At 44.1% G+C, this 25,477-nt stretch overlaps 1 protein-coding gene across 1 annotated transcript in view; it reads right to left on the bottom strand.

Moving 5' to 3' along the window:
• mapk8ip3 (mitogen-activated protein kinase 8 interacting protein 3) overlaps window positions 1-25,389 on the bottom strand; it is a 183,946-nt gene extending 158,557 nt beyond the window's left edge. Inside the window, exon 1 of the mRNA XM_048609668.1 lies at window positions 24,622-25,389. Within this exon, the coding sequence (XP_048465625.1) occupies window positions 24,622-24,921 (300 nt within the window). The 5' untranslated portion in view covers window positions 24,922-25,389. The remainder of the gene's footprint in view (window positions 1-24,621) is intronic.
• Window positions 25,390-25,477: the final 88 nt, after the last annotated feature.

Below are 25,477 nucleotides of genomic sequence, written 5' to 3'. Positions count from 1 at the left end.
CTGCAGTGCCACAACGATGCCACCCGAAGGTTGCAGGTACAGTACCTCATATTCCGCTTGGGAACCCGGCGGCCCAATGGTATCAATGTGGACTTCACAAGCTTCAAAATCTCCCCTCCTTCTACCGCATCTCAAAACCAGCCCAACTTGTCCCCGCCTCCCTAACCTGTCCTTCCTCCCACCTATCCCCTCCTCCCACCTCAAACCCCACCCCCATCTCCTACCTACGAGCCTCATCCTGCCCCCTTGACCTGTCCGTCCTCCCTAACTCCCCACCTACACTCACCTTTACTGGCTCCATCCCCGCCTCTTTGACCTGTCCGTCTCCTCTCCACCTATCCTCTCCTTTTATCCATCTTCTATCCGCCTCCCCCCTCTCCCTATTTATTTCAGAACCCTATTCCCCTCCCTCATTTCTGAAGAGTCTAGGCCCAAAACCTCAGCCTTCCTGCTCCTCTGATGCTGCTTGGCCTGCTGTGTTCATCCAGCTCTACACCTTGTTATCTAATTTTTCTTTACCTTTTTTCTATTCTGCTTCTTTCCCTTCTCTTAACCCAATTTCCCCTTCTCTGTTCGTCCTTTGTATGTGATTTGACTCTAACTGACTCTCTCCCATCATTCCTCCACTTTTCTCCATCTGGTTTCTGGTTAAGTTGACATGCTGTTGGCCCTATCATGTCGATGCCAATCCCCTTGCTGTGCTCAATCAGCTTCTGCCACGCCACAAGACAATGGAAAATGGAGCTGAAGAACACAGGAAAATGTTTAATGCTGTTACCCAGGAGATGCTCCACTTTAGAAACCTCTAGCCAGCCCATGGACTACAGTAGAAGCAGGAAAAGGCCACTTGGCCCCTCAAACCTGCTGTGCCATTCAATAAAATCGCGAACAATCGGATTACTCCACATTACATGACTGTCCCTGACAACCTTTCATCCCTTTGCTTTTCAAGCATTTACCTACTTCTGCCTTAAAAAGATTCAAAGACACACAACTCTGACACAAAAAAAACAATTCTCATATCTGGGTTAAATGGGTAATTACTTCTTTTATACTTCCCTTTTCGCAGAATCCCTATAGTATGGGAGCAGACCATTTGGTCTACTGAGTCCAAACCAACCCTCTGAAGAGCATCCTACCCAGACCCTTCCACTTATACAAGCGACGATGGCCTAGTGGTATTATCACTGGACTGTTAATCCAGAGACCCAGATAATGTTCTGGAGAATTTGAATTCAATAAATATCTGGAATTAAGAATCTAATGATGACCATGAATCCATTGTCAATTGTCGGAAAAACCCATCTGGTTCACTAATGTCCTTTGGGAAAGGAAACTGCCATCCTTACCTAGTCTGGTCTACATGTGACTCCAGACCCACAGCAATGCAGCTGACTCTGAACTGCCCTCTGGGCAAATAGGGATGGGCAATAAATGCTACCTGGCCAGCGACACCCTCATCCCGTTAATAAATAAACAACCTACCTATCCCTGTAACCATGCATTTCCCATGGCTAATCCACCTAGCCTGCACATCCCTGGACACTATGGTCAATTTAGTATGGCCAATCCACCTAGCCTGTGCATCGGTTTCCTCCCGCTCGGAGAATGTGCAAACTCCTCACAGACAGTTGCCCGAGGGCGGAATTGAACCCGGGTCCCAAGCGCTGTGGGGCAGCTGTACTAACCACTGAGCCACCGTGCTGCTATTTCTTATATGGAAGATGTCAAGCAAGAAACCATCTTGGCAAGCGTTGTAATATAAGTGCTGACTTTGATTATGAGAAGAGCTTGGAGATGTTGGACTGTTTTCCTTGGAGTGAAGGCTAAGGGGATTTCTGATACAGATTCTCAAAATCATAGGGGGTAGCTAGGTAAATAGGGAGAAACCGTTCCCACTCATAAAAGAATCAAGAACTGGCATGCACTAGACTGATATCCAGGGTATGGAGAGGCGCAATCTCATGAGGACAGACTAAGTAGATTGGGCCTGTACTCATTGGAATGGGGGGGGGGCTTAATGGGGTAGATGCAGAATGGTTATTTTTCCTTGCAGAATCAAGAGTCTAGGATCAGAAGATATAATCTCAGAATAAGGAGTTATACATTTAAAAGAGAGGCGAGGAGGAACTCCTTCTCTCAGAGGGTAGTGAGTTTGTGGGGTTCTTTACCATGGAGGGTTGCCAAGGCTGGGTCAAGTATATTCATGACTAAGAAAAACAGATTTTTAATCAGTAAGGGAATCAAGAGTCATGGGGAAAATGGCGTTGAGGATTATCAGATCAGCCATGATCTCAGTTTATGTGGAACAGATTCGACTGGCTGAATGGCCTATTTCTGTTCCTACATCTTATGGTCTAATTCAGAGGAATTTACAAGGCAGCAGCAGAAAAGAAGTGGACTATACATTTCCCCGCCCTCCCCAGAACAGCTCAAGACCAATCTCTCAGGCTCTGCTCAGTGGAGGCCTGTATTTGTGTGTTACTGCCACAAAAATTAAATCCTATTTACAAGCAAAAGCGAAATGAGCACTGATCTTTAAGGCACTTTCAAAAAGAGAGTGTTTTGTTACATCTAGAGACTTCTGTTTCAGAACCTGGCATAAGAACAACTAATTGAGGCTCATTAGTGTTAAAGAAACCACTCTCTCCAGGAAGACATTAATATTTCATGTCCTATTATGTCACACTCCAGCAGTGAAACCATGCCCTCTCTCCTCTCACTGTAATATCAAACCCTTCAAATCTCAGAAGGCCATTACCTCATGAGGGCAAGACACAAAACAGCAGTTTTAAAAAAAAAAATCAGCACAGGCACAGAGCATGAGGGAGAGTGTGTACAGCTAACAGTTTGCTAATGCAACTGGCAAAGACTGGGATTTTTGGTGGGGGGGCGGTTGGGAAATACTATTGTCTGCTCTCAGACTCGATCCATGTTACAGCCTCATTCGTGAAACTCCCAGGACACCCTCTGCTGGGAATGCTGACTAACTGTAACCTGGAAAAGACAAATGACACGAGATGAAACAGCTTGAAACACAGGGTTGGAGGCTCTTTCGGTCTGGGAATACATTAGCATGTCACTTCCCAAATTACTGGGATATACTTGACTATCTGTAGACGTCTGCATTGTTAAAAGAAAAATGGCAGAAGCACCTACTATGTATGGGCAGTAGGGGGACGGAGATGTTTCCAGTTTATTTTAGATATTTTCCAATCCTCCTGTTCAGGGATGTTATTACACACCCCTGGAGCAGTTAGGACTTGAGCCCAGGCTTCCTGGCTGAAACGTAGGTACACTACCACTGTGCATAAGAGACACCACAGTTTATTTTGCATTTGAAGAGTAAACGCGAGTCCCACGATTAGCATCAATTGGGATCTGCAGGCCTTGCACCAGGGCTACTTGATCAGGGAAGTAGAACACAGGCACAAGGCAGTATATTCTCTCTGGTATTCAAGACGCCCAAAGCATTAGTTGCAGTGAGGGTCCAGACCCGAAACATCAGCTTTCTTGCTCCTTTGATGCTGCCTGGCCTGCTGTGTTCATCCAGCTCTACACCTTGTTATCTCAGACTCCAGCATCAGCAGTCCCTACTATCTCTGGATAGAGAGAAACTGTTCCACTTGTAAAAAGGAAGATAAGCAAGAGGATGCAGATTTAAAGATATTTGCGAAAGGAGCAAAGGTAAAGTGGGAAAATGTTTTTCACACCTTGAGTTGTTAGGGCTTAGAATACATTGCCTAGAAATGTGGTGGAGGTAGGTTCAATTGAGGCGTTCTAGGAAGGAATTGGATGCATATTTGAATAGAAACAATCAACAAGGATTCAAAGGAAAAGACAGCAAAATGGCACGAGTCATGATGCTCATCTGGATGGACCAAATCGGATCATTCAGTGCTATAGCAATTCTAAATGACTCTGCGAGACTGCATGGCAATAAACTGAAGGAAGAAAAAGAAAGCTCTCCACGCAGCAGGATGCATATCACCCGCCCCCACTTCAGGAAGGGGCTAGGGGGTGCTGGTGAAGAAAGCTCTGCCTGATATTTCCACTACTGAAGTGGTGAGAGCAGGACAGGAGATTTCATCAACTTCTGTAACATTAAAGGCAAGGTTTTAATAAAGCAAATAGACAACAATTACTCTCTCTGGAGAGTCAACATTGAGGGGTCCCTAATTGAACATGGTTGCTAAGAAAACAAGGGGAGATCAGGAGAATTTATTTTAATCCAGAGATTTGTTGGAACATGGTGGCTGAAGTATCTTTTCTAGAAAGATGGATCAATATTTAAAAAAGGAGAGGAAGGTAAAGGTCTATAGGGACAGATTAAACTGGAACTAAAACTGGGCACTGGCACAATAGACAGAGAATGGTTTGCTTTTGGATTTTCCAAAGTAATCAAAATAAACCTGGCAATGCCAAAGGCAACGAATGCTTACGGAATTTCTCCATTACAACTTTAAAAAGCTCTTCCTCCACTGTAAAAGTGCTTAGAGAAGTGGTGATCAGTGATATCAAAATGCAACAGCTTTCTGTTTTTGTCAGTCCTCACCCTCCCAACCATTCGACCTTGAAAACCTGTAAATCGGCCAGTCAGGGGGAAAGACTATGACACAGCACCATCTAATGCCAGTAAAAGTACATCAGAGAATGATGAGACAGTCTTGTGGTGCAATGGTAGTGGCCCCATCTCTGGGCCAGAAGGCTTGGGTTCAAGTCCTACCTGCTCCAGAGGTGTGTAATAAGATCTCTGAACAGGTTGATCAGAAAATCAGTATCACGGAACACACAAATTAGGGAGTCGGCTGCTCAGCATCTCCAACCTGCTCCGCTATTCAACAAGATCAGGGCTGACTTGATTATTCCAGATTTCGGCCTACCCCTTTGCTCAAGAATCTATCTCTGCCTTAAAAGTATTTAAAGAGAGGGCTCTTGTGACAGTGGTAGTGTCCCCATCTCCGAGCCAGAAGGCTTCCTACTGCTGCAGGGATGTGCAATAGAATGTGCACTAAAAGTTCTACCTGCTCCGGAGGTGTTTAATAACAACTCTGAACAGGCTAATCAGAAAATATCTTTTAAAGGTACTGCTACCACCACCTTTTGGAAGAAGAGAGCTCCAAAGATTCATGACACACTCGGAGAAAGAAACTGTCCTCATCTGTCTTATATGAGCAACCCGTTATTGGAAGGGCTTTTTGATTTCAGTTTACACTTTTAAACTTTCATGTGTTTGCAAACAATAAAAGATGAAAACTGTGTGACTCCCATCCCCGCAGTCCGTTAATGTCAATATGTGTAGAATCCCAACTTTGAGTTTTCAGTGAGTTTCCTGGAATACAAGAGGCTCGCCCAAGCTTTGAGGGCTCACAAATCTCTATCTCCTGTTTTGGGAATGTGTATCCTGTTGCAATTGGACAGCTATCTCTATCAGTGAAACAAATTAGACAGTATACTGCAGAGATCTGCCACGTTATATTTTCCACATCCTCTTGAGCCTAGATCAACGAGTACAGCTGTTTTCCATATAACTGCAAGCTGCCCTTCAAATGTTTATCATTAAAGTTTAATGTCGCTAGCCTTTCCTCCAAAACATCACCATTGTCATTCTTCATACTGACAATATTCTAAAGACAATTTTTCAGATAGCCCAGCATGTGTATTTGCTAGAGTGGAAGGTGATTAATTTAACAGGAATCTTCATAAAAAAGAGGACACTGCAAACCCCCTTCCATTAGTGATTTTCCATTGCAGCCTGTTAAGTTAACAGAGTGCAGTGAGGACTCTGCACTTCCACGCTGCTGCCAATTTTGTACATTCTCTCCAACGTATCATATTTCTTGACCGTGAACAAAGCTTCATTTGCATGATGCTTCAAAGTACTGCTGAATGTAAAAAACAAACAACGATTTGCCAATAATCCCATTTTTTGGAAACCTGTCTCTTGCACATGACCTGAAAGTCAAATTCAATCACGATCTGGCAATAGCACCAGCTCTAAAGGCACATCCCAACAGTGCACATTAACAGCTGTGCAGGGTAGCAGATATCCTCACCCAAGGCATTATATTCATTCATTCCACGCACATTTCCAGCAGGCATCACACGATAACTAGGAGCAGGTCCCTATGTGCAAACACCAGGAGAAATGTATTAATGCAAATGTCAAGCTACCATTGTCCCAGAGGACTGTAGCGCTGCTCTCTCATTAAAGTTTCGAGTCTGGTATGATTCTTCTTCAGGCCTCCTGAAGAGAAGTCATTCAGACTCAAAACTTTAACTCTTTCTCTCTCAACAGATGCTGCCAGATCTGCCCAGTTTCTCCAGCACTTTTTGTTTTTATTTCATTAAAGCATTTGGTGCCACAGTCCCCAAACGATGGGTCCTGACCCCAATGGAGGTCACAGAAATAGCAAATGGGGTGGCAAGAGGAAAAGGAAGTCACATGAATCTCTTGCCACTCAGCATTCCCTTTTCTTACCCTGGAAGTGAGAAGCTACCAAGCACTGGGTAATGTTGTAGAATGGAGAGACCGAGGGGTCCAGGTACATAATTCTTTGAAATCTGTGTCTCAGGTAGACAGGGTGGCTAACAAGGTGTTTAGCACGCTTGCCCTCATTGCTCATACCATTGAGTATAGGAGTTGGGACATCATGTTGAGGTTGTACAGGGCGTTGGTGAGGCCTCTTCTGGAATACTGCATGCAATTCTAAGCACCCTCTTTTGGAAGGATATTACCATATTGGGAGGCAACGGCCTAATGGTAGACTGTTAATCCAGAGACCCAGATAACATTTCAGGGACGCAGGTTCGAATCCTGCCATGGTAAGTGGTGGAATTTTAATTCAATAATTAAAAATAAATCTGGAATCAAGTGTCTGCTATGGGTATGGAGTCCAAGAGAAGCCCGACCAGCTAAGAATGACAGATTTCCTTCCCTAGAGATAATCAGTGAACCACATGGTTTTTTTTTAATCCACATACTGTTAACCCGGTCACGGATTCCGAAACTAGCTATGAATTCCAGATTTCCTCTTCATTCACCGAATTTAACATTCCACCAGTGACCGTGGTGGGATTTGAACCCAAGGCTCTATGCAGGGCCTACTCTGTTATTTCACCTTCTTACACCCTCCAGGTAGGGGAAAGCCTCTGCCAGAGAGTGTAGTGGAGGCAGGTTTGATCGTGGCTCTTAAAGGAGCATCAGATTATCCAGGTATGAAACATCTGCAAGGCTTTGGAGTGATGCTAGGTAAGCGGATCTTTCAGAGAAGCAGCACAGACATGATGGGCTGAATGGTCGGCTTTTGTGTTGTAACAATTTTATGATTCATTATTTCATTTGAAGGTTCTGATCCTAAAATAAACCCAATGCTCCAGGCACCTTAATAGTCCATGCGACTAACGGATTAATTTTTAAGCTACGGTGACTCGGGGGACTAGTCTAACATTTTTATTGCCACTGGTGTAGAAATAGATGAACCACCTTGGCCCAATCCTGGGCCACTTCCCCAGTGGCAACTTGAGGATAGCACTAGCAGAGAGGCAGAACTCAGAGGGGGCTGCCTGGTGGGACAAACTGAGAAGATCAGAAGGCTCAAGGGCAATCATTTTGTCCCACCACCAATTTAAGGACCATAATTTGTTAATTAATGACCACAGTTTGCCACAATCTAGGGGTCATCAGGGGTATAGCTGCAGTCTCCAAAAACCAACCTCTTTCCATGCCACCTCCCTCCGATTTTCCCTCTCCCTGTGACCCCCACCATGATAAAAATCACTTCGTTTCTTGCCAATGGACCCCTTCCCAAAAGGAGTAGACCTCAACCTGTGGTCTTTAGGACACAGAAGTTGTTGGTTTCTAACTGTCTAATTGTCCAACAGCTTCATGGCAACCCCAGAAGCCAGTGCCGAGGCCTGTGATTGGCTGCCCGTGCTCACCTCCCAGTTCTTAACGTGTTGATTGATGGGCTATAGGTCAAGTCCTTTCTGCAGCACTGGTCACACATTAGTCATTATCTGATATACTTGCTCTGACACTCAGGCAGCGCATTCCAGTCCCTAATCACTTGCTATATACTGTACACAAAATAAAAACTCTTTCCTCACGTTATTCTTTAGTCAATGCCCCAAAGCTGTGACCTCTACCTTCCATCCGTGGAGACGGTTTCTCCCTATCTAGTCTCTCTAGGCTGTTCATGATTTTGCGCACTTCCACAAATTTCCTCTCAACCCTCTCCCCGAGAAAACAGGCAATTCTATCATTTAGATGAGCAGTAGAATTTTATTTTTTTCAAAGAAGAGGTTTGTAAAGGGTTCAGTATCGCACCATGTATTCACCCACTGGGATACAATGTGGTACTTTGAATAGATCATAGAATCCCTACAGTGTGGAAACAGGCCCTTCGGCCCAACAAGTCCACAGTGACCCTCTCAGCATCCCACCCAGACCCATCCCACTACTATTCCACCTAATCCACACACGCTTGAACACCACGGGCAATCCACCTAGCCTGCACATTTTTGGACTGTGGGAGGAAACCGGAGGAAACCCATGCAGACGCGGGGAGAACGTGCAAACTCCACACAGACAGTTGCCCGAGGGTGGAATCGAACCCGGGTCCCTGGCGCTGTGAGGCAGCAGTGCTAACCACTGAGCCACCGTGCTGCTTTGAATGGTAAGGTTTAATGTTTTCATAATCAGCTACAGCTATATAATCAGTCAATATCTCAGCTCGTGCTTCATCAGCAGGGACATGATGAATGTAGCTGATGTAATCACAGTCAGGGTAGTAATGGTTATAAGAATAAGGCAGGAAAGCAGAGTTGAGGATTACCATATCAGGACCTCATTGAATATCTGAACAGACTGGAAGGGCTGAATGGCCCAATTCCAATCCTACATCTTACGCACTGCAGTTAGAATTCCTGACCTCTCCCACATTTTTCGGTTCAGCTTCTACATGGATATAGTTAACGTCTAAATTATTTATTAATTTATAATATCACCTTATCTGCTGACTGGCACTTTAACCCATGAAATTGAATCAGAGCAATCAGCAGAAAAATGGAGGGTAAATTCAGGGTGGAATGCACCTTTCATGTTTGCAGAGAGATTTCTATTAAATGTCCAATTAAGCAGCAGATTTCACCAGCACCAAGTACTGTCGCAGAGATGAAAGGTAAAGCAAGGAGCAGAGTTGAAAACTAGTTCAGATTGTTGTTTCAGGAACTACAACAAAAGCCTGTGCACCCTACAAAAAAAACATTAAGTGCCCAGTCGCCATTAACAGCTGCTTCCCCAGAGGTGCTAACTATTGCAGTGTCTGAAATGTCACTCTCCAACCCTCCAAAGAGCATCCCACCCAGACACGCCCACCTACTTTATCGCTGTAATCCTGCATTTCCATGGCTAACCTAGCTAGCCTGCACATCCCTGGACACAATGGGCAATTTAGCATGGCCAATCCACCTAACCTGCACATCTTTGGACTATGGGAGGAAGCCCACGCAGACATGGGGACAATTTATAAACTCCACACAGTCACCAGAGGGTGGAATCGAACCTGGATCCCTGGCACTGCTTGTATCAACGATGGCAGAGTCCAAACTCAGTCTGAAAAGAGTCATTCTGCAACTTCGGAAGCCAACTGAAAGCAGACAGAACGTTCACTTAGCTCCCACTCTGTCCATGGGCACAAACATGTTTTTTCCCCCACTGTTTATAATGTTGTGATGTGCCTGCTGCCCAACACTTGCTCACAGTGCCAGGATTAAGAGCACACACAGATGTTATTATGCCAAAGAGGTTTTACATTGCCCCAATTTAAGATATTCTGTTTTAACAGTGTGTATTCAGCGTCAGCAGTTTCTGTTTGAATTCCGGGTCACACCAGGAGTGACGTGGTGTTGGCACCATTTTGGAGAGCCCTCTCCCACTCCTGACACTCCAATACCTCGGTGCTATTGCGTCTGGTGAGCTTCCCGCTCCCAGCTTGCTCCTTGCCTCCTCAACCCTACACCTCAAACCTCCTTGTCCCCACCTCCTGAGCCCTGGCCCTCTGTGAGGGAGAGGAAAGTGGGAGAGCTGGGGCGTTAGTTTAGAATGAGGAAAGGTCAGCTGCAACAGGGAATGTCTTCTGCTCACATACCTCTCTGGCAAATAGAAAAAGATTAAGCATATTTATTTTACATTTCTGAATTGATTTTAGTTCAAAACTTATTTCATAGGATCCCTACAGTGTGGAAATAGGCCATTCAGCCCATTGAGTCCACACCGACGGTCCAAAGAGCATCCCACCCAGACACACCCACCTACCCTATCCCTGTAACCCTGCATTTCCCATGGCTAATCTAGCTAGCCTGCACATCCCTGGACACTATGGGCAATTTAGCACAGCCAACCTTCCTAACCTACACATCTTTGAACTGTGGGAGGATACCCATGCAGACATGGGACAATGTGTAAACTCCACACAGTTGCCAGAGGGCGGAATTGAACCCAGATCCCTGGCGCTCTGAGGCAGTAATGCTAACTACTGAGCCAATTTACACAAAGAAATTTTGCAATGTAAAGCATTTTAACAGACAGGGTATAATGTTTTATTTCTGATGTGAAAATTCTTCCAGAACCCAACTACAGCTTTTACATCGATTATAATGGGAAAATCTCATTTGCTTAAAGTTAATTCACTTAAAAGCTACAACTCTGGCATCTACCCAAACATGTGGAAAATTGCCTAGGTACGTGCTGTACATAAAAAGCAGGACAAATCCAACCCGGCCAATAAACGCCCCATCAGTCTACTCTCGATCTTCAGTAAAGTGACGGAAGATGTCATCAACAGTGCTATCAAATAGCATCTGCTCAGCAATAACCTGCTCAGTGACGCCCAGTTTGACTTCCGCCAGGGCCACTCAGCTCCTGACTTCGTTACAGCCACGGTTCCAACACGGACAGGAGGTGAGGTTAGTGACTGGCGTTCTCCATGGGAATTGGAGGAAAACGTTTTGAAGTCATACTTAGCAAAAAGAAAAATTATCGAGGTTGGTGGAGGTCAACCATCTCTGTCCAGGACATCTCTGCAGGAATTCCTCAACGTATATTTTTAATCATCCTGTCAGACATGCTATGGCACACCTCCAGAACAGGTGGGACATGAACCAAGTACTCCAGCCCAGAGGCAGGGACACTACCACTGTGCCACAATACCCTTAAAAAAAAAAAAAACAGCGTTCCTCAAGGTAGTATCCTAGGCTTAACTATTTTCTGCTGCTTCATCAATGACCTTCCCCCCATCATAAGATCAGAAATGGGAACGTTTACTGATGATTACACAACGTTCAGCTCCATTTGCAACTCCTCAGTTACTGAAGCAATCCATGTTCAAATGCAGCAAGATCTGGACAACGTCAGGCTAACAAGTGGCAAGTAAAATTGGCACCACACAAAACACCAAGCAACGATCACCTCCAACAAGAGAGGATCTAACCACCACTTCCTGACATTCAATGACATTACCATCACTGAGTCACCCACTACAACATTCAGAAACAGAACTGGATCAGCCCATATAAATACAATGGTTGCAAGAGCCGATCAGAAGCTCAGAACTCTGTGGTGAGTAACTCACCTCCTGCGCCCCAAAGCCTGTCCACCATCTACAAGTCAGGAGTGTGATGGAATACTCCCCACTTGCCTGCAGCTCCAACAACACTGTACACCACCCAGAACAAAGAAGCCCAATTGATTTACACCACCCCCCCAACCAATGACAGACAGTAGCTGCAGTGTGTACCATCTACAAGATAAACCAAGGCAGCTCACCAGGACTCCTTCAACAGCACCTTCTAAACACATGTCCTCTCCCATCAAGTTGGACAAGGGCAGGAGATACATGGTAACACTACTATCTGCAAATTGCTCTCTCAGCCACAAATCATAGGAGCATAACAACAGGATTGGGCCATACAATGAGATCATGGCTGATCTGTGACCTAACTCCATAAACCTGCCTTTGGCCCATATCCCTTAATACCTTTGCTTAACAAAAATTTCCCCCTCAGATTTAAAATTAACGACTGATCCAGCATCCACTGCCGTTCCCTCACTGTCAATGGGTCAAAATCCCAGCACCAACCACCGCTCCCCGCACCCCCAACTTCCCCCACCATGGGGATGCACACACTGAGCCCAGAGCTGGTGAAAGACGGAGGAAGAGGAAATGGTGCCCAGATTCCTCACGAGCCCCTCGCCTCCAGCCGCTGATCCCGAGCCTGCCAGTGCCTGCATCAAATTGGCCACCTCCTGGGACAGCCTCAACTTCCTGACCCACGGCCACAACCAGCCACAGCAAAGTATCCGGCACTGGCTGCATTCCTGCTATCAGGAGGTAGAGACGGAATCCGACTATATGTTTGCACAAAGAGATAACAAGGCATAGAGCTGGATGAACACAGCAGGCCAAGCAGCATCAGAGGAGCAGGAAAGCTGACGTTTCGGGCCTAGACCCTTCTTCAGAAATGGGGGAGGGGAAGGGGGTTCTGAAATAAATAGGGAGAGAGGGGGAGGCAGAATGGAAGATGGATAAAAGGAGAGGATAGGTGGAAAGGAGACAGACAGGTCAGAGAGGCAGGGATGGAGCCAGTAAAGGTGAGTGTAGGTGGGGAGTTAGGGAGGGGATAGGTCAGTCCAGGGAGGACGGACAGGTCAAGGGGGCGGGCGGAGGTTAGTAGGTAGGAGATGGGGATGCAGCTTGAGGTGGGAGGAGCGGATAGGTGGGAAGAAGGACAAGTTGGACTGGTTTTGGGATGTGGTTGGGTGAGGGGGAGATTTTGAAGCTTGTGAAGTCCACATTGATACCATGGGGCTACAGGGATCCCAAGCGGAATATGAGGTGCTGTTCCTGCAACCTTCAGGTGGCATTGTTGTGGCACTGCAGGAGGCCCAGGATGGACATGTCGTCTGAGGAATGGGAGGGGGAGTTGAAATGGTTCACGACTGGGAGGTGCAGTTGTTTAGTGCAAACTGAGCGTAGGTGTTCCGCAAAGCGGTCCCCAGGCCTCCGTTTGGTTTCGCTGATGTAGAGGAGGCCACAACGGGAACAGCGGATACAGTATACTACATTAGCAGATGTGTAGGTGAACATCTGCTTGATGTGGAAAGTCTTCTTGGGGCCTGGGGTGGGGGTGAGGGGGAAGGTGTAGGGGCAGGTGTAGCACTTCCTGCGGTTGCAGGGAAAAGTGCCGGGTGTGGTGGAGCTGGAGGGGAGTGTGGGGTGGACAAGGGAGTCACGGTGATGTTTATACGTTTGCACATCTGGCTTCAGGTCAGCATCAGGAAACTACAATGTTGTGTGATAGATCAAGATGGGGTTCAGCAGGAGGTGGCGGGGGTGGGGTGGGGGGGGGGGGGGGGGGGGGGAGTTTTTCCTGCTATTTTGACCAGTGAATTAAATACATTTGCCAATTTTGGCAATATTTGTGGACTGCAAGTTTGAATCTATATATTTCACTTATGTTAATGTTGCAGAATTAAGGGGTGGGGAATGGATTTTAAGGCAGAAATTGACTTGTTGAATTTACACTTTTCTTCCCAAACCACAAAGCCACAGGCCGCCTCAGATCCTCCAAAACTACAGATGAAAACAAAAAGTGGTGTTTTAAGACAACAAGGTGCAGGGCTGGATGAACACAGCAGGCCAAGCAGCATCATAGGAGCAGAGAGGCTGACGTTTCGGGCCTAGACCCTTCATTTATCTATCTGCAACATATTAGATAAATGATTCATTTCCAGAAACCAATTCTACAACAAATAACTTATTTTGTGGTCTATAAGCAAACTGTTTAAAACCTAAATCCTTTCAATCCCTCTTAACATAACGTCAGACTCATCTGATACACCATCGCAGGGAATCTGACACTAAATAGCTTGGAACCCGCTGAAAAAAAATGTCAGGAGGCTTACACTTAGGACGACTCACACACTGCTCAATTTTGCATTTATAAAAGCCACATTCGGTGCACAGATTCTACAGTGTACCACAGACTAGAAGCTTCTTAACTGGCCTTTAAGTAAACAGACCCGACGTTAGATTTTGACATTTTAGATTATACTCCAGCAAACGAGGTGCTGTATTTACTTGAACGATATTCCTGCTCCTGTATAACAATGCATCTTCTCTTCACTCCATGGGACATTTTCTGCTAACTTGTGTTTGTGGAATTCTTGCATTTTAAACACCCATTATATCTTTCACGTGACACACTGCTGAATAAAAATGTCAAACTAAAAAGCTGAATTCACATCAGCAAGGGTCTCCTTCAGAGGAGGCCTGTAATCCTGCCTTGGACAGCAGACTCAATACAGTTACCCACAGTAATAGCTGTGACTGCTATGCTTTTTTATTCAAATCTGTATGATTTACCTTCGCAGGGTTTGAAGGGGCAGGGAATGGTTTGTCTATGGACACTGATCTGCAAAGAATTCATTGTTACAAATCTTTGAACATAAAATAGATAGTCTGAAACTAAAGATGACAAAGCAATTTTTTCAGCAATAGGAAACATCAGGTCCCTCTGTACTATCCACTTCTATGTGTGACAGCGACACAGTAACTAGCCATCAAGAGACAAGACCAGACACAACACATAAAACATGCAACTTTGCAACTGAGATTTATGATGAGTAACTTGTAAATGTAGAGCTCAACTCAACTTTCCCATTTGTCACTCAATAAGACTGTAATACAAGAGCCCCTTTATTCTTCCAAAATGCATAGAATATCAAAAACAGGACCAGAAATTGGTCACGTCCTCTTTTCAAACCGGTTTCAGCTGTCAATATGATCGTGGCTAATCTTTTGCGTCAGTATTTACTGTGGAGAAGGTCGTGGAAGCAAAGGAGCTTGGAGAAATGAATAATGATGTCTTGAAAAGTGTCCATATTACAAAAGAGGTGGTGCTGGACATCTTAAAACGCAGAAAAGTAGATAAAATCCCAGGACCTGATCAGGTGTATCCCAGAACTTTGTGGGAAGCTAGGAAGGTGATTGCTGGGCCCCTCGCTGAGTTATTTGTATCAGCCACAGATGAGGTGCCAGAAGACTGGAAGTTGGCACCATTATTTAACTAAGGTGGTAAGGAAAAGCCAAGGAACTATAAGCCAATGAGCCTTATGACAGTGGTGGGCAAGTTGTTAGAGGGATTCTCAGGAATAGGATTTACACGTATTTAGAAAGGCAAGAAATGATTAGGGATCGTCAACATGGCTTTGCGCATGGGAAATAGTGTCTGACTAACTTGATATGGTCAATTCTTCAAAAAAACTCAGGACTGATGAAGGTAGAGCGGTGGACATAGTCTATATAGATTTCAGTAAGGCGTTCGACAAGATTCTGCACGGTAGACTGGTTAGCAAGGTTTGGCCACATGGAATCCAGGGGGAAGCTAGCCAAATGGATATAAATTGGCTTGAAGGTAGGAGACAGAGGCTGGTGGTAGTTGATTGCTTTTCAGACTGGAGGCTCATGCCACTGGTGTGCTGCGAGGACCGACGCTGGGTCCACTGCTTTTCATCATTTATGTAAATGATTTAAGATGTGAATACAGGAGATATGGTTAGTAAGTTTGCAGATTACACCAAAGTAGGTGATTTATTGGACAGTGAAGAAGATTATTTAGAGCACAATGGGACTTTCATCAGATGGACCAATGAGCCGAGGAGTGGCAGATGGAGTTTTATTTACATAAATGTGCGGTCTTGCATTTTGCTAAGGCAAACCAGGGCAGGACTTATACAGTTAATGGTAGGGCCCTGGGCAGTTTGCCAAACAAAGAGACCTAGGGGTGCAGGTGCTTAGTTCCTTGAAAGTAGAGTCGCAGATAAGCAGGGCGGTGAAGATGGCATAAGGGCAATTTACTACAGATGCTGGAGTCTGAACTGAAAACAACAAATACTGGAGATTGCAGCGGGTCAAACAGCATCCATGGAGAGAGGGCAAGCTAATGTTTCAAGATTGTTTTGTGTTCATCAGATGAAGTGTCATCTAGCCTCGAAACGTTAGCTTGCTCTCGCTCTCTCCATGGATGTTGTCTGACCCGCTTTTGGAATACTGAATTCAATTTTGGTCTCCCTGCTAAAGATGTTGTTACACTTGAAAGGGTTCAGAAAAAATGTACAAAGGTTGTTGTCGGGACTGGAGGGTTTGAGCTATAGGGAGAGACTGAATAGGCTGGGGATGGATTTTAAAGGGGCTGAATCTCCACCTCCAAACACACCGGCCAAGTCCAAAAAATTCTGCCCCACAGTCTACATTAACATGATGTGGGATGTTGATAGCGGATGAATGAAGCAATATACAGCAATAATATACAACTCATTTGTAGCCGAGTGTGGAATGAGACGTACGTGATTTCAACGTTGTACACCTTGGAGTGTGTGACCTTGCCAAAGCAGCCTATAACAAATTTTTCGATTATGTTATTTTCTCCTTTCTATACCAAATACACACCATGGAGTCATCAGCAGATCATCAACAAAATTACATTACATATTCCGACAAATCCTATAAAATACTCAAAGGTATAAACAGGGTAGATGCAATTAAGGTGTTTCCCTTGATTACTAAGTCTTGAACAAGGGACACAATTTTAATACAGGCTGAATTAAAACAAGGATAACTTTTTTTTCCACTCATAAGATTGTGAATCTTTGGAATTTTCTATCCCAAGGGAGTTGTGGAAGCTGTCACTGAGTATGCTTAAGGTAGAGATTGTTATTTAGAAATATTTCAATAACAAAGTGCAGGAAAGAGGCATTGAAGCAAGTTATCAGCAATGACCATATTGAATTCCAGAGCAGGAATGATGGGCTGAACGGCCTACTCCTGCTCTCATGCTCAGTAAGATTGTTGTTTATAGCAGTGAAGATGACTAGTGTCCCAAAGGGTGCAATCAGGGACACAGAACATGTCTCTCGTGGTACTCACTATGCAATATCAAAGTCTGACTGTCTGGCATCATCATAGGCCACTGTTCTATTCAACACAATAAAGATAATTTTTCAGAACAATTCATAACCCTTAAAGGTGCCAAAGTGTTTACTTTTGGGAGATTGGCTCTGCTCATCAAAGTGAAAGACATCAAAATGTTAAAACCACATCACAGAAGGTACAAGGAGTGTGTGCAGAGTACAGAAACAGGAGCAAAATACTGTGAACGCTGGAAATATGGAACAAAAATAGAAGATGCTGGATGTACTGAGGTCAGGCAGAAGAGAGGAACCCAGCACTCCCTTGACTCTGCTCCTGCAGCACATCACCACCCGAACCTCGGAAGACGATTCTCTCACAGCATGTGTAAATGTTACCAAGAGTAACACAGGTTAACTTGAACCCTCAGCAACATGTGAGTGAGAGCGCGAGACCAAGTGGGGGTTGGAGGTTAGTGCTGAAGATTTTAACAAAATAAAACCTGGCCCCAAGCTCCTCCAACGTTTGGATTTTTTCAGAGGAGAACTGGCAGCAGAAGGTGAACATACTCCACAGAAACAGGCCAATCATGGAAGTGTGTTAATATGGCTGCTTGTCCAAGATTGCTTCCTCAGAGTTCCAGATTTAACCCCGGAGGATTTCTTGATCGTCACAGGTAACAACAACAGGATGGCAGTGGTATTAGAAACACAGAAAACAGGGGCAGAAGCAGGCCATTCAGCCTGTCAAACCTGCTCCCTGTTCAATACGATCATGGCTGATTATCCAACTCAATACCTTGCTCCTGTTTTCTCCCCACACCCTTTGATCCCTTCAGCCCAAGAACTATATCCAACATTCAATGTTTCGGCTTCAAACACTTTGCGGCAGAGAATTTCACACGCTCACGACTCTCTGGGTGAAGTAATTTCTCCTCATTTCAGTCCCAAATGGCCTCTGCCACACCCTTAGAATGTGACCCCAGTTCTTGACTCCCCAGGAACATCCTTCCTGCAATTACCTTTTCAAGTCTTGTTTGACTTTTATAAGTTGCTATGAGGGCCCCTTCATTCTTCTGTAGGCCAATGAATACAGTTGTAACCAATCCTGTTTCATTTCAGACAGCAATCCTGCCATCCCAGGAAGTTGACTGATATTTTCCAGCACAGCTTGTGGGCCAAGACTAATGCCCCTGCTCTGGTTCACTAAGCTCACCTGCTGCCATCCCTGTAATTATACAATGTCTGATTCCAAATGGGACACATTCAAAGCAATTAAAAAGAGGATGGGCAACTAAGTTTGACAGGAAACCCACAAAATCCAACTTCCAGGATTTTGCAGGTCCTAACCTCCCCTCTGTTCTCTCCCTGTCTCATCATAATGAGCAAGACCCAGAAGATTTCTGAAATTACCATTTCAGCCATCCTAGTAACCCTGACAATTTTTGCAGTAATATTACTTTTTTTTTTGCAGATAATTAACTATAAACAACTTAGGAGGGCCATCCACGCCAAAAGATCATCTAAACCACACTGGAGTAAACCCAGTTAGAGATGAAAATACTCAGATCATAAAGCAATTACCAAAGAAGGTCAATTGGCCTTATCTTAGTTTGTTTATCCAGCATGATGCTACAACCTACAATTCTAATAGCAAGCAGACTTTTTTGCCCCCAACAGATTCCAAGATTTCCATTCCCACTAATTTGCCTAGAAGCCCTTTGCAATTTGCTCTGTGAATTTCATCACATCAGTGTCAAAATTTACTTTTTACAGGTTTGAACCCATGACCCTTGCTTCACTCATCATTCAATGTAAAAGACGACTCCAGATTTACTTTTCCCATTGCTACGACAATCTTGTTTATTTCAAACAGGTTTGCTCTCAGATGTTTCCTTTCGAAGTCAAAAAGCCCAATTTTCGCCAATCTTTAGTAATGACACAGCCTCCAACACTGGAGAGCAGCATTTCTTTCTCCCCTACATTTCCTCCAATGCCTCCCTTGCTTTCTGGCAAACAAAGCTCTGCTCGATGCGGAGACTGACAGCTTCTGAAATGTAAAATGTGTGCTTGATATGCATCTTAAGAGTTTGGATTTTAAACTAGCGGCATATAGGTTTTGGCCTGAGTCTATGAAAGGGGTTTAAATGTTAGCATTTCTGGAGCCATCAGATTTTTTAAAACCTACATGACAGAGATAATTCCTGGAATGCTAATGGGAATTTGTTTGCATTGGGAAAGGTTTACGAACAGCCAGAGTAAGCATGGAACACCATTAGCCTGCTTTGAGTTAAAGGATTAATTAGGTCGTAGCATTCCTTCACACATATTAGATGATAAACCTTTTCTATAGCTATTACAACATCATTGAAGTACATGTCATTCATTCATCCTAGCTATGTATCGTTCTTAAAAGCATTAAATTATGTTATTCTGCCCTTGAACACACTTCACCTAAAAGTATATTGTAATTATGAAACTGCCTCCTTCAAATCCACCTCCTCTCACAATGTAGTGCACTAACCCACTGCATCCCACCATTCGTATTTTACAAATTGGAAAAATAAACAGAAACACTAAAAATGAACTAACTTGATGCTCAATTTAAAGATGAACCAGCCCATTGAAATCTAGTACAAGTCAACTTAACTACACATCCAACTGATTGCACATCTAAACCAAGCTGGGTTGAACCCTATTTAAGAGATGAATATTTTAAGATGTATAATACAAATTAGGAGCAAAGTAAGCTACTTGGCCTCTTGGACCTGATCCACTGCCATTTAACAAGATTATGGCTGCTCTGTTTGCATTCCCAAAAACCTTTGATTTTTCTGCCTGACAAGACTTAACCTCCTGCCTGAAAAATATTTAGTAATGCTTCCCCCACAATGCCTTCTGAGGCAGATTATCTATACCTCTCATGATTTTGTAAACTTCTATCAAGTCACCCCTCAACCTTCTACACTCCAATGAGAAAAATCCCAGCCTTTCCTTATAACTCAAACCTTCCATACAAACAACCAACAGCTATCTAATGGAAACCTAGCTCTATATATTTTACCCGATCCAAAAAATGGGAAAGAACATATAACCCATGTTAAATTTACCCAATGGCAAAATCGATGGATAAGGAGCAGGTCAGACAAGTGCATTATGGCATGGGGAATACAAATTGGTAACTTAATAATTAAAAAAATACTATCTGGATAACTGCAATATCATTTAGATTTTTTGTTCTCATTTCAAGCACTGTCATTAACAACTTAACCACATTTACCAAATTTCTTAACCACATTTTATTTATAGTAGGAAGTAAACAAACTACTGCTATAGCTATGACATAATTAAAACAATAAAATAATGAAACTAAAATAAAATATCTAAAATGAAACTATATACTATAAAGTGAACAAATGATTGTCACTATGATGAGATATATAAATAATAATATTTCCTGTAATATATTAAGGACAATATTCTTGATTAAAATGTCAGAAAATCAAGTCCTATTGATTTTCTATTTCAAATAACAACACCTTCCCTTCAAATAGTAACTTCAACATAATAAAATAACCCAAAGTGTTGACACGAGCATAATCAAATGAAGTTTGACACACAAGGAGATATTACAACAGATCATCAGAAGATTGATTAAAGGCATAGCATTTAAGAAGCATTTCAGAAAGAGATGTAGGAGAAATGGTACGGTTTAGGGAGGGAAATTTCAAAGATTCAAGTCCAGGGCAGTTGAAAGCCCATATATTAATGGTGCTGCAATTAACTTAGGGAATGTGCAAGGAACTGAAATTGGAGAAACAGACATTTTGGACAGAGTGAAGAACTGGATGTCAGGGAGGGACAAGGCCTTGTAAAAGCACCTGCACAGTCCACCGAGGCTTGTAGGTTCTGAATTTTGCCAGAAGTAGCAGACTCAGCACATCAATATGGTCTCCATGACTCCGTACCAGTAAAGCTCACATTTCTAAAATGTTCATACGGCTGGAATACATAGGGCAATTATCTAGGGACACTGGCAATGTCACCTTCTGCTGTCAGAACTCTCAGCTATCCTGTTTACTACTTCCAGTCGACTGAAATCGCAGGATAACAATCTCTGGAAGGACACTTACAATATTCCCAATATCCACTGACTATAATCAGGGTTTCCCACCACTGACCACACTTAGAAAATTACCCCACAGCCATTACTTCTCTCTATGGTAGTTGCTAAATTTTCTTAAGGTCCAAACGTTTCCAGCTTTAGGGTGGGAGAAAAAAAAAAACGAGTCGAGTATGCTCATTACAATGTTTCACATTGGAACACATTTCCTTGGATTTCATATTCAAGTGGTTATCATTTCTGCACGATCCAAGACACTAACTTTAGGGAAGTAGTTTACTCATCAGTGGTAGAACTCTCACTTCTGCACTGGTAGACTGTGTGTTCATATCCCAGTCTACAGAATGGAGCACAAAATCCAGGCTGATGTTCCTGCAGGGGTGTGGCACCATCAGAAATCCTGTCTTTCAGATCAGCCATTAAACTGAGGAACCATCTACCCTCCTCCCAAGCAGATCTATATGATTCTGCAGCACCGTTTCAGTAAGATTGGTGGAGCTTTCCCCAGTGCCCTTGCCAATATTAAACACTCAAACATCATCACTTAAACCATTGTCTGGTTACATTGTCAGATTCTTCTGTGAAGAAAATAGCCATCATGTTTCCTACTTGATAATGATGACTACACTTCAAAAGGGGCTTGACCAATTGGACGTGGAAAGGACATTTCCTTTTGTGGGGCAATCTAGAACTAGGGATCACTGTTCAAAAATAAAGGGTTGTCAATTTAAGACTGAAATGTGGTGCATTTTTCTCTGAGGATTTTTGGAACCCTATTCCAAGGTAAAGGTAATGGAAGCAGAGACTTTGACTATTTTTAAAAGGTAGAGCAGCCAGGATTTTGTGCTCCGTTCTGTAGATTCTTAGCAAATAAAGGGGCAAAGGGTTATTGGCAGTGGACAGGAACATGGAGTCGCAGTTACAATTACAATCACAATCAGATTTTATTGAATGATGGAGCAGGCTCGAAGGGGCAAATACAGTCATAGAAGCGTACAGTACGGAAACAGATGCTTTGGTCCGACTTGTCCATGCTGACCAGATAGCCCAAAATTAATCTAGTCCCATGTACCAGCATTTGGCCATATCCCTCTAAACCTTTCTTATTCATGTAGCCATCAAAATGTCTTTTAAATGTTGTTATTGTACCAGCATCCACCATTTCCTCTGGCAGCTCATTCCAGATATGCACCACCCTCTGCATGAAAAATGTTGCCTCTCAAGTCCCTTTTAAATCTTTCCCTTCTCACCTTAAACCTATGCCCTCTAATTTTTTTTTTTCTCCCCTACTCTGGGGAAAGAGACGTTGGCTATTCACCCTATCCATGCCCATCAGGATTTTATAAGGTCACCCTCAACCTCGAAGCTCCAGGGAAAATAGTCCCAGGCTATTCAGCCTCTCCCCACAGCTCAAACCCTCCAACCTTGGCAACATCCTTGTAAATCTTTTCTGCAGCCTTTCAAGTTCAAAAACATCTTTCCTACAGCAGGAAGACCAGAATTGAACACAGTAATCCAAAATGGCCTAGCCAACGTCCTTTACAGCCGCAACATGACACCCCAACATCTGTACTCAATGCACTGGCCAATGAAGGCAAGCGTACCAAACATCATCTTTACTGCCCAGAACCATTTGTTTGTTAAAGGAAGTCCATTGGTTGTAAAGCATTGAGACATCTTGAGTTTGTGAAAGCTCCTAAGAAATTGCAACTCTTTTTCTCGCCCCCACCTGGTGTGGAAAATGGGTGGCACCTGAGCTAAGATTGCTCAGGTCTGCCCTCTACATCAATCACTGGTGGAGGTCACTAATTGATTCACAAGAATGAAAATTGGCCCAATATTCCCCTTTCCTTACTCTGGAAACTGTTGATGCCCCCACACACCATGGTTCAAAAAGACATCTCACCACTTCCTTCTCCAGGGCAATCAGGCATGGCAGTACATGCCAGTGATGCCCATATCCCATGAATGACTGAAGCAAAGCCTGAGGATTCAGTGTTAAGGAAGACTGATTATTACCATTACCTCAGTCAAAAATAGCTAACTCAGCACACATTTGGGATAAAGTCTAGAATCTTCTTCCTTTCTAACTCAATATCAAACCACGTAGCCCATTAGGCATCCACTGGGGAGCCGCAAGTTATTTTCTTGCGTGCTTTCTGATTATTTGTCCTACTCATCATTATGATATTAACACTCCATCTTCAGTTTGGAATTCAACACACTCAGTCCAGACTCGATATATCCATTCCAAGCTTACTTGCAGTTCCTTCTATGTTATAGAAGTTTCTAGATTCTGCAGAATGCAATAATATCCATTTCTGCATTACTAACAGCGTGACAGCCTGCATTGTTCTAGATTCTACTGGGTTAAATATATTCCTTGGAGGTTTCTCATCTACCGTACTGAAGGCCTACATTTCTTTTTACGGGTTAAACCTATGATAAGTGAAGGCCCACACCCCGTCCAGTCTGTCTCAGCCTGGAATCTATCCAACATGGCTCCCTACGTTTTAGACTTCCCCCGACTGAATCCACCCTCATTTGTCCTAACCACCACATTAAGAAGCACTGAAAAGGTGCCAAGATCATTGCAGAAATCTGCAGAGGAAAAAAAATAAAATGACTGTATTGTTCCCACTGCAGCTTGGCCCATACATTCACAGCACAGAGCTCAAATCACATAGAGATGGACCCCTCAAATCAAACAAAAAACACATTTAAGTCGCTACGTAAACATAAATGAAGCATATGTTGACGCTACAAAGTGTCTAGGTGATGGGAACAACACGGAAGAATCAATTCGCTTGCATCAGATTGACAAGGGAATCCAAAATGGCAACATTTATTCTGTGCTAGCCTCTGCACAACAAACAAGTGTTTCAATTCAGCGTTACTTTATTCAGCTGAACTTTGATTCTTCGGCGCTTACATTTTCTATTTGGTTAAATCAGGGGCGACGAGAAATAAAATCCCTTTTATTAAATTAATCGACGATTAGCGACTTAAAAGCAAGAAGCACGGGCCGTTTTAAGGCAGGTCAGAAATGCGGTAACTAAGAAACATGTTACATGAACATAGACACATTCAGGCACACTCTCAGGGAGGGAACGGGTATTTAATTCAATATTTGGTTTTAAAAGTTACTGTTGTTTAAAGTAACCACGCAAACTATGTTGAAAAATAAATGTATGATTAAATTAAAGCACTTGGGTTGAAGCAGTCGACGCTGCAAATGGGAGGAATTGGAAAATTGAGGAATTGGAAAATTGAGGAATTGGAAACTGGAAAAATTAAAAAAGATGAAAAACTGAGAAATTGAAGGAAATGTAAAAACTGAAGCAGTTCAAAACATAAAGGATCTGATTAACCTGAGAGACTGAAATGTGAGGGTTCTATAAAATGTGAAGTGTTTTCTGAACGTGAGGGGTTTCAGGCACTGACACATTTGAGAGATTGAAGACAATGATCAATCTGAGGCAGTGATAAATGTAAAGTGGATAGGGGGGTTTAGTTTGTCTACACTCACCTCCTCTGCCTGCTTTCGGAGGGATTTCTCCCTCTCGTACTGAGTGAGAAGCTGCTCGTTGTCCTCCCGGAGTAACTCCAGCTCCACTTCATGTTCCTGGTTCTCGGTGAACACCGAGTCTAAGTTCTCCAGCACGTTCACCACCAGCGGCATTAGCTCCTTCACCACCTCCTCGTCATATTTGTGGATGAGCCTCTCGAATTCCCGGTAGATGCTGTTGGCGAGGCCGGAGACCCGCTCGGACATGACGGACACCGAGCAGTCATCCTGATAGACCACGCCATCGTCCAGCTCCATCATCCTGGCCGCAGGCAGAGGGATACAGCCCCGGCAGTGAGCTCACGGACTGGGAGAGGAGCTGCGGGCTGAGCCGCTCTCACTGCATCCCCGCTCCGCCGCTGCTGGTGAGGCTGGGGCTCGGTCTGGGGCTGGAGCTTCCTCCTCTCCTTCTCCCTCTCTCTCCGCAGACAATAGCGAGCGGTCAGTCCGGTCCCTCCCTCCCCCTTGATCCTCAAAAAAATATCCACCTCCTCCTCCCCCACAACACAGCAATTCCGACTGCTGTCATCTGACGTCAGGGCAGGCTGTCTGCATTGTGGGAGATCGCAGCTTCCCAGTGCAAACCAGCCAACTGCAATCAGGCCCCTTCCCAGTGCAACCAGCCAACTGCAATCAGGCCCCTTCCCAGTGCAACCAGCCAACTGCAATCAGGCCCCCTCCCAGTGCAACCAGCAAACTGCAATCAGGCAGCTTCCCAGTGCAACCAGCAAACTGCAATCAGGCCCCTTCCCAGTGCAACCAGCCAACTGCAATCAGACCCCCTCCCAGTGCAACCAGCAAACTGCAATCAGGCCCC

This window comes from Rhincodon typus, chromosome 21 (genome assembly GCF_021869965.1).
Source record: "Rhincodon typus isolate 14 chromosome 21, sRhiTyp1.1, whole genome shotgun sequence".
Lineage (NCBI taxonomy): Eukaryota > Metazoa > Chordata > Chondrichthyes > Orectolobiformes > Rhincodontidae > Rhincodon > Rhincodon typus.
Note: the sequence above shows the minus strand (reverse complement) of the source record. Positions and strands in the feature narration are given on the sequence as shown.